General features: G+C 41.5%; 1 protein-coding gene across 2 annotated transcripts in view; it reads left to right on the top strand.

Moving 5' to 3' along the window:
* The window catches only part of C1RL (complement C1r subcomponent like), a 14,420-nt gene extending 6,861 nt beyond the window's left edge, over window positions 1–7,559 (top strand). For both annotated transcript variants that reach the window (XM_027843332.1, XM_027843333.1), the window contains exons 2-4: window positions 861–1,054; window positions 1,689–1,844; window positions 6,643–7,559. In XM_027843332.1, coding sequence (XP_027699133.1) covers window positions 964–1,054; window positions 1,689–1,844; window positions 6,643–7,412 — 1,017 coding nt within the window. In that variant the 5' untranslated portion in view covers window positions 861–963 and the 3' untranslated portion in view covers window positions 7,413–7,559. The remainder of the gene's footprint in view (window positions 1–860; window positions 1,055–1,688; window positions 1,845–6,642) is intronic.
* The last annotated feature ends 2,858 nt before the right edge of the window (window positions 7,560–10,417 follow it).

Below are 10,417 nucleotides of genomic sequence, written 5' to 3'. Positions count from 1 at the left end.
TGGAGAGGAGTTACAAAAGCATTTGTTCCATACTTTTAGAATAAAGTATTGGGGGAACCAACTATATGCTGATTGGAATTGGAAACTCGAAGCGCTGATCAGAATATGCTGTGTGCTCTGTACACCAAGGTGGAAATTTCTATGGCTATTACAGGGAACCTCACAAAGGTGAAATTAGGGAAATTAACCAGAGTAGTGAGGAGGGAAACTTACCAGTGGAGCCTTCTAACTTGAGGTGTACTCGGACACTTATTTTGACGTTGGTGGGATTTCAGGAGCAGATTGAAAGGAGAGAAGACAGCAACACAGTTGGCTAAGGGGACATTCTGAGCACATAATGATGTTTGACTGACTTTGGAATCAGGAGTGGACCAGCAGGTCATCTAGGTGGTGCAGTGGATAGAGCACTTCAGTCCAAACACTTGACACTTAATAGCTGTGTGACCCTGGGCAAGTCACTTAACCCTGATTGCCTCACTTAAAAAAAAAAAAGTGGACCAGGCAGATAAAAGAGTATATGGAAAGTAGACAATTATTGACTTTTTTTAAGGCAATTGGGGTTAGGTGACTTGCCCAGGGTCACACAGCTAGTAAGTGTGTGGATTTGAATTTGAACTCAGGTCCTCCTGACTTCTAGGTGCCCCACAATTATTGACTTCTAATACTGAGCTCTCATACCACTCCAATTCCCAGTTTGATGAGGTATCTGAACCTGGTGTAATGCTGACCACCTGGAGAGAGAGACCTATGTGGTGAAGTACAGCATAGAGTCTAGAAACTGTCTTCCGACCGATATGAAATTGAGATTTGCCACCTAGGCCTAAGTCACCCCCCCTTTTCTTCTTCTTCTCCTCTTTCAGTTCTCAGTTAGTTGGACCCACGTGATCCAGTTTAGTGGAGAACTAGGATTTGTATGAGGGAATTATTCCAGCAAAGAGGGATTTTGTGTCCTAGCAGAAGAGAATGAAGTTGCCTTTCTGCACAATATTCTCCAGCCTGGAAAACTGGACTGCCATATTCTTTGAGGGCTTCCTGATCTCCTATCAAGTTGTGGGTAAGTATCCATCCCATGAGGGTTATGAAGAAAGGGTGACCTTTGCCACAAAACACATTCTGTGTGTAACTAGCTATACCTGAACCTGGAGCAGAATCAGCCAAGGAGGGCAACAACTCAAAGAATACAGACTGAAGGCAGATGCTATCTCATAGGGAGAGGGGATGGTCTGTCCTCATAAGAGATCAGCCTTCATCCCTGAAGAGTCTAGGAGGAAGATAAGCCTGGGGGAGAGGCATCATGGCAGTGGGATGCTGGGAGTGGCAAGTGGATCCATTGTGCCATTTTTAGTTAGGAGACCTAGAGGTGAAGCACGGGGATTGTAGTCATCTTGAAGAGGAAATTCAACCCCTCTCTCCAATTGTTGGTGGGCTGGGGCAGAGTTCTTTTCACTCTGGGCTCTACTGGAAGGGTTAGTATACCTGGTCTAAGCAGCGTTGAGTTGTAAGTAGCTCTCAGGAAAGAACTCACCAGTTAGAGATCTGTTATGAATTCAAAAGGCAGAGAGACCTGCCCCAAATAATTACCCGATACTGGAGAAAGGGTAGTAGAAGATGCTCAGGGTGACTTGAAGGAAATTCTTTGTGAGAGGAGGCTAAAGGAAGAGGTTATGGATCTTTTTTTTCCTCTATAGCCATGACCTGCAGCCCTCCCCAAAACCTGTCCAATAGCGGTTTGGAGTATGTTACAAGGTCTGGAGAAGATATCTACCAAGATAAGATCCCTTACCCATGCCATGAGCCATGTTACAAGATAGTGCCCACCATGGACAGTGACCAGCCTCTACCTGGTAAGGAATCAGTCTTCGATTAATCTAGCCCCCCAAGACAAAAAGCTTCTATGCATGTGTCTACCCTCCAAATTCTAAACACTTTAGTTTATCTCTTCATGATGTCCCCCAAGAAACATTCAACGGCTCAACCCAGGACATCTGGAAAGGCAGAGAGAGAAGTGGGAAGATTCCTCAATGTAGTAAGCACTTAAATGCTTGTTAACTTGACTGAGAAGAAATTGACAACTTCAGATGACCACTTTATGTAACCTCAAGCAAATCCCTTTACCTTACTGAGCTTTGGTTTATGAGGTTTATCTGTAAAATGAGAGACTGGGCTAGAATATAGTTACTAAATGATCTCTAAGGTCCTCCTCCCTCCCATCTGGCTTTAACGTTCTTTGCATTAGTAAAAGAGAGGAAAAAAGCAAAGGTAGGAGAAATGAAAGAGAAAACAATATCCCAGGATTTTAGAGCTGGAAGGAGCCTAAGTGGTCATCCATTCCAATGCACACCTGAAAAGAAATCCCCACAGTTGGTCAGTCATGTCCAATTTTTCATGACCCTATTTGGGGTTTTCTTGGGAAAGATACTGGAGTGGTTTGCCGTTTTTTTCTCCAGTTCATTTTACAGATGAGGAAACTGAGGCATACAGGGTGAAGTAATTTGCCCAGGGTCATACAACTAGTAAGTATCAGAAGCTGTATTTGAACTCAGATCTTCCTGACTCTGGGCCCAGGGTTCTATCCACTGTGCCACGTCGCTGCCCTGGGATCCTCACTATTCTGAACCTGTCTATGATTGTAGACCTTCAATCAGGGGTGTGCTGAACCAGCTCATAAAGACGTGGGATAGCCCATTACTAAAGTTTCACTGTGAGCATTTAAAGCTCAGAAATTGGCAAATGCTACAGATTTATTGTTGTGTTGATTGTTTGGAGAAAATGTTAGTGGTGCAGATTAAACTTAAAAATGTGTCCTGCTGGTTGTTAAACATTTACCAGCAAATCCCTGCCTCCCATGCACCAGAGAAAGGAAAAAACAAGATCCTGCTGACTTATAGAAGAAAGAGTTCTGCCTTTAGATTAACCACAGAGTCAGGTGGGGGAAAAAGGTCTTAGAGGAAGGGAAGGTCCAAGAGAAGGGGACAGGAGCAGATTGTGTAAGAGGATCATAATTTTAGGTAACTTAGGACCTAAGAGATCATTTAGTAGGGCCCTCTAATAGATGCGTTAACTGAGACCCAAAGAACTTAAGTGACTGCTCACTTCAGCTAGTAAGTGGCATCAGAGCCCTAACTGAAATTTCTACATCAGGGGTAATTATTGTAGACTCGAAGTAGCAAGTAACAAAAAAGTCAGGATGTGGAGTTAGAAACACCATCTCGGGGCAGCTAGGTGGCACAGCGGACAGAGCACTGGCCCTGAAGTCAGGAGGACCTGAGTTCAAATCCAGCCTCAGACCAAACACTTGACACGTACTAGCTGTGTGACCTTGGGCAAGTCACTTAACCCTGATTGCCTCACCAAAAAAAAAAAAATTAGAAACACCATCTTGTGACAGGAGACAGAGACACCAAGACACCCTGAGCCTATTACTGGGGAAGCTGCCCTTCCACTATATCCCAGGAATCAGGTTATTTGCAACTTCCTCACTGTTTCTCATAGACTAGGGCAGGGAGCAGCAAATATGGCCCTTGGGCTTTGGCCCACAATGTGTTTATTGTATTTTAAAATATTAAAAAAAAACTTTCTTAGCTTCTACAAAAAGAGGCATCAGGCTGCACTGTGCTGTCATTTGCCCACCCTTGGGTAAGTGGATAGAGAGCTAACCCTGGAACTGGGATGACGTGGCTGTGGGACCCTGGGCAAGTCACTTAATTTCTCTTTGCCCCTTGGCAACTTTATAACCAGAAGTTGCTGATCTACATTAGCAAAAGGAGTTTTCTCACTAGAGAGCTTCCTACTCCAATATAATTACAGACCTGAATTCTTCCTCCCTCCCCAAGCCATTTTCCAATTCTTGACAACTAGGTGCTAAATTTAGCTGTTTCTTCTTGGACTTGGCATCCAAGAAATCTGACTTGTATGGTAAAGGGGGCTGGGGATTATCGATCCTTACAGCAAATAATTAGATGATTTGGGGAATGGAGATGAAAAGGGACTGGAAGTCAACCCTACTAAAATCCTCAAAGTATCGTGTAAAAGCTGAAAGAGTCCTTAGGGATCACCATTTTTATAGGAACTGAGGCCCCAGAAATGGAAATTGGCTTGTCCAAGGTCACAGAGACAGACTCATTCAACTTTTACTGAAATTGAGACAGGACTGAGAAGGACTCAAATAGAAGCAGAGCAGCATAGATTCACAGACTGGTGAAGGATTGGAGACGGGGATGTACTGGAGTCAGCTGATCAGGGAGCCGACTGTTACATTTTCAGTATGAGTATTTCCACCTAGGAAATCAGCAAATGCTATCAACCAGGACTTGATACAGTGTGGCCATGTGCGCCCTCAAGGCATCCCACCCCCACCACAGACTTAAGAAAGTGATGGAGAAAATGTTAATAACGCAAATTAAACTTTAAAATGTGTCCTAAATAATGACTACCCTATTGTTCAGCAGAAAGAGCAATGGCTTTGGAGGACCCCAATTCAAATCCTGCCTTGTTCTCAACCAATAAACATTTTTAAAAAACAGCTAGTAAACATTTATTAAGCACCGTGGTTTTCTAAGTCAATATATACCTGCAAGGATTCCTCTCTGTCTTAGTTTGACACCGCTGAATAAGACATAGGTCTATTGTCTCCCTAACCTTTGCTCCCAGAGGAGAGAGGTGACTGTACCTCCATCTTCTACTAACCAGAGACATGCCTATGCCTCAGTACTTCCAACCAAAAGAGGCATAAGTTTTTACTAGCATAATAACATTTGCATATTAAGTAATTAACCAAATTTTACATCTACCACTGTTAATGCAGAGAATTCCATGAGAGCTGTTCTACTACATTATGCAGAGCTTAACTAGTACTTTGCCAACTAGACTAGTGTTTTCCAACTTAAATGTAACCTAAGTCTCAAAGCTGCATCAATGACTTAACCTCTGATTTCACTGCTGTAGGAAATCTCACCCAAAGAAATTCTCCCCTCTAGATCAGCATCTGCTCTGAAATGTGAGGGTTGCTTGGGGCATTAAATAACTTGTCCAGGGTCACATAGCCTGTATGTATCACAAAAAGGACTCGAACCTACGTCTCTTATCTATTAGGCCATAGCTGCCTTTCAGAACTGCAGTGTAATTCCTTTTAAAAAGTTATTGATGTTTTGTTTTTTAATATCAATTTACCCCTTTATGTTTCCCCCTCCTCAAGGAGCCATAATTTATATATTTTTTAAAAATTCTTTCATTAATCTGTCCTTCCCACTACCTTCATTGAGTAAATGTTTTAAAACCCCCCAAAATAAAGTCGATAAATGCATAGATGCATAGTCCAGCAAAAAAATTCACATTGTCCATTTCTGAACATTCATGTCTCTCATGCAGTATAATTTTTTAATTTTCTATTTCAGATTGTTCAGTTAATGATTCTCAGTGATTCAGAGGGTAAAAACCAGGAGGAGGGAGTCAAGGGTGAGAGAAATAGGATGCAGGAAGAAAATGCAGTTGATTTTTAAGGTTTATAGATTGTTAAGAAGAACCTTTGGTAGAAAAGATTTTGCAAAGCACTAAAAATAAGATTTGGTCCACTGTATGACACTTAGGAAGCACTGAACTGGATTGTGGTCCGCAGGTCTCAGGTAGGACCTTCGGAGAAGTATTCCTGCTTCAGGATTTTAAAAATTCTTCCCGGGATGAAAAAAATGACAGAGGGACACAGAAGGGAAATGTCAAGTAGGGTGAAGGAAGAGAAGAGACCCAAATCAATTGTACAACTAGGCAGCTCCATATGATTTAAGACATCTCTCTCCATCCCTAGAAAATCACCCCTAGTCAGATGCCTAACATCTCATCATTAGACTTCAATTCCTCTGATTTAAGGTCCTCTCTTTTAAAATGCCAATACCCCTGAGAGGGGTAACCCAGCATATCACTAATACCTCCAGACAAATGAATTGCTAATCACTTTCCTTATGAAACTGGTGAGATTCCCAAGGTAATATGAGCCAAGTGGAGAGAATGGATACATACTGAGAAGGAAGGAAAAGGCCACATAGGAGACAAATCAACATACTTCATCATTTTGCTCAAAATTTTCCCCTCTAGATATCCAAAGGGCAAAGTTCCAATGAAGCAGGAGAGATAAAGCAGAACATTAGGAGAAGAATAGGGACAGATATTGGACCTGTCATTTCACTGATTTGGGAAACTCTTGGATTTGGAAGCTCCCTCTACCAGTGTAGGTTGGCACCTCTTTCCAACTCACAGTCTTAGAAAGTTGCCTAGAGGATTGAGAGCTTTAGTAACATACATACCAGAATGTGCTGGAGGCAAATCTTCCTGGCCTCTGAAGCCTGCTGTCTATCTAGCATGCCCTGCTGCTTCTCATAGCAGGTGAGCCAATTCAAAAATAAGCCCTCAATTCTTGCTCATGAATACTCAGTTCACTTACCTGTAATATACATGATTTTGTCTACATTTCTTAATTGTTTGCATCGTTAACTATTCTAGATCCAAGATTTATACCTGTCTTAAATGGTTATTTTCCTGAATCTCATTCTCAGCAGAGGGAGGTAGCTATGTGGCTCTCTTTGTAGAGTGGACAGTACCTTGGTTATTAATATAAATGACATTCTCTTCCTTTCCTTTCTTGACTTCCAGTGTGTGGACAACCATCTACCCCTATTGACCGGGATCAGGGGGCCCTTGGTGCAGCTAAAGCAAAGCTGGGAAACTTCCCATGGCAGGCACTCACCATTATCTATGGGCGTGGAGGAGGAGCTCTGCTTGGGGATCGCTGGATCCTCACAGCTGCCCATACCATCTACCCTAAGGACAGCTTCTTCAAGAAGAACCAGAGTGTGGATGTTTTCCTAGGACACACAGACGTAGAGGAGCTCATAAGGCTGGGGGCTCACCCTGTCCGTAGGGTCATTGTGCACCCAGACTACCGCCCAGAAGAGCCAAACAACTTTGAAGGTGACATTGCATTGCTGGAATTAGAGAAAAGTGTCCCCCTGAGCCCCAACCTCCTCCCCATCTGTTTACCGGACAATGAGACTCTCTACAGCAGTGACTTGATGGGCTACGTCAGTGGCTTTGGGGTGGAAAGGGGCCACCTGGTTAGCCAGCTGAAATATGTGAGTCTGCCCATTGCCAAGCGAGAGGCTTGTGAGGCCTGGCTTCTGGAGAAAAACAGAACTGAGGTGTTTTCCTCAAACATGTTCTGTGCTGGAAACAGGACCATAAAGCAAGACGCTTGCCATGGGGATAGTGGAGGAGTCTTTGCTGTGTGGGACAATACTACTGAGCATTGGATGGCCTTGGGCATTGTGTCCTGGGGCATTGACTGCAGCAAAGGGTATGGCTTCTACACCAAGGTCCTCAACTATGTGGACTGGCTCAGGAGCATAATGGAAGGGGAGGCCTGAGCCCAGGGTTGCTCTAGCCTTGACTTCGAAATCGCCATAGGTTTGAGGTGCTCAAAGTGTGGTTTCAGGAAATCCACAAAGTCAAAACTATTTTCATAACAACACTGTCATTTTAATTCTAATATGGCAAATATCAGTAGATATAACCCACATAAACAAAATTTATTTGGGGTCTTCAACAATTTTTAAGAGTGAAAAAGATGCTGAGACTGAAAAGTTTGAGAACCACTGCTATAGAGAAAGAAAATGACTCTTTGATGTATCAAAATTGCTTCCCAAGCATACATACTAAAATCACTGATTCAGAACCCAAAGGTGTAAAATGAGTTGTCTTCTCCCCTATCCTCATCCACCTCCAGTAACTAAAACAGATCTGAGAAGTAAATAGTATTCTACAGCCTCTTTCTCCCAGTACCCTGCCTGCGTACTGGTTTCCACAAATCCCTGTGGGGCTCCATCAAAGGAACTCTCCCATTCAATCTTTTTTTTTAAATTAAATTAAATTTTTTGTTACATTTTAAGTTCTGAACAGTCTCTTTCCCTCCCTCCCTCCCCACTCCACATTAGAGAAGGCTACCATTTGACACAGATGTATAAATATATGTAGAACTATACTATGTGTACTTCTATTTATCAATTCTTTCTCTGGAGGTGGATAGCATCTTCCTTCATAGGTCCTTAATAGTTCCATTCATTTTTGACTTCTTATTAACTTCCTGTTCATCTTAACACTGCAGAAGCCGAACAATTCCCGATGACCCAACCTCCTCTTTTCCATTAAGAATTGCTGGCTGCACCCTGACTCAGGCAAGAGAAGAGTAGGTCAGTCTTTTCCTTACTCTCCAATGACATTTTAAAACAAAATCTCACTACCCTTGTTCCTTCACCTTCAAGGTTCGTGCTACTTTCCCCTACCACTTAATGTTACTCTTGGTTATCTACCAGACCCCAATTCTTCTTCCCTGGTACCTGCTACCCTTCTCTTTCTTTGAGTACTTTAAAATTAACTGACCCATGTTCATAGAATCTTAAATTCAGAGTTACAAGGAAACTTCAAGATTATCTACTAACCCTCCTCCTTTTCCAATTGAGAAAACTGAGACCCAGAGAAGGTGAATGATTTGCCCAAGAGCAGGCAGGTAGCAGCTGGGATTCACCCCAAAACCATCTGATTCCAAATCCAAATTTGTTTCCACTCTGCCATGCTGAGTAGCTGAGAGCCTCATAAACAAGCTCTTTTGCCTTTGAAAGTTTAGGTAAAGGAAGAGTTTATGACCAGGCAAGAGATAGAGAGGATTATTGGAAGTGTAATGGATTATTTTGATGATGTGAAATTAAAAAGCTTTTGCACAAGCAAAACTAATGCAGTCAAAAGTAGATGGAAAACAGGAAAAAGGGGGAGGCAGAATTTTATAGTAAGTTTCTCTAATAAGGGCCTCATTTCTCAGATGTATAGGGAACTGAGCCAAACTTATAAAAAGAAGAGCCATTGTCCAGTTGATAAATGGTCAAAAGATAAGAACAGGCAGTTTTCAGAAGAAGAAATCAAAACTCCCAATAGTCACATGAAAAAATGCTCTAAATCACTACTGATTAGAGAAATGCAAATTGAAACAACTCTGAAGTACCACCTCACACCTGTCAGATTGATTAATATGACAGAAAAGGAAAATGACAAATGTTGGAGGGGATATGGGAAAATTAGGACACTAATGCACTGTTGGTGGAGTTGTGAACTAATCCAAACATTCTGAAAAATAATTTGGAACTATGCTCAAAGGGCTATAACACTGGACATACCCTTTGACCTAGTGGTACCACTACTAGGTATATCCCAAAGAGATCAAAGAAAAGGGAAAAGGACCTATTTGTATAAGAATATTTATAGCAGTTTATTTTGTGGTGATAACAAATTTGAAATCAAGGGGATGCCCATCAATTGGGGAATGGCTGAACAAGTTACAATATATGATTGTGATGAAATACTATAGTGCTATAAGAAATGATGAGCAGAATGGTTTCAGAAAAACCTGAGAAGATTTATATGAACTCATGCAAAGTGAAGTGAGCAGAACCAACAGAACATTATACATAGTAACAGCAATATTGTAAGAATGATCAACTGGTGAAAGACTTAGCTACTCCAATCAAGACAATGATCCAAAACAATTCCAAGGGATGCATGATGAAAAATGCTGTCCACTCCCAGAGAGAGAACTGATGAACTCTGAATGCAGATTGAGGCATATTTTTTCTTTCTCTCTTTTTCTTTTTTTTTTCTTTTTTTTTCTGTGTTTTCTTTTGCAGCATGGCTAAGATGAAAATATGTTTGCATGGTGTCACATGTGTAATTATTATCAATTGCTTTCCTTTGCAAGGAGGAGGGAGTGGAAGGGAGGAAGAGAATTTGGAACTCAAAATGTTAGAAAAAAATGTTTAAAAATTTACATTTAATTGGGAAATATTGAATGAAATTAATAAAAAACATTTTATAAAAAGAAAGTTCATCAGATAAGTTATACAGAAATTCTGGTTGATGATTAAACTGAACTATATTTAAATAGCATAGCATTTTTTTTTCACTTTAACATGAGCATAAGGAGTTTTTGCCCTAATGCATCTAATCTCTGAAAATTAATCCATGAACACCAATTTCAGAAAGGTGTTTTTCTTGCCATGTAACACAATAGAAAAAACACTGGCTCTGGAGTCAGCAGATCTCCCTGGATTCAAATCTCACCTCTATCCTTTCCTACCTGTGTGATCTTGGGGAAGTCCCTTAACCTCTCTGAGTCTCAGTTTCCTCACCTGTAAAATGAAGGGGTTGGACTTCAGGCTCAGAAATCATCTCTGAGGTCCCTTCCAGACCTGTGCCTCTGATCATTCATTTTATTCGGGTTTTTTTGTTGTTGTTGTTTTTGTTTTTGCCTTTTTTGTGAGGCAATCGGGTTAAGTGACTTGCCCAAGGTCACACAGCTAATACAAGTCAAGTGTTTGGTCTGAAG

The sequence above is a fragment of the Vombatus ursinus genome, unplaced genomic scaffold (genome assembly GCF_900497805.2).
Source record: "Vombatus ursinus unplaced genomic scaffold, bare-nosed wombat genome assembly UNPS02014906.1, whole genome shotgun sequence".
Classification (NCBI taxonomy): Eukaryota; Metazoa; Chordata; class Mammalia; order Diprotodontia; family Vombatidae; genus Vombatus; species Vombatus ursinus.
Note: the sequence above shows the minus strand (reverse complement) of the source record. Positions and strands in the feature narration are given on the sequence as shown.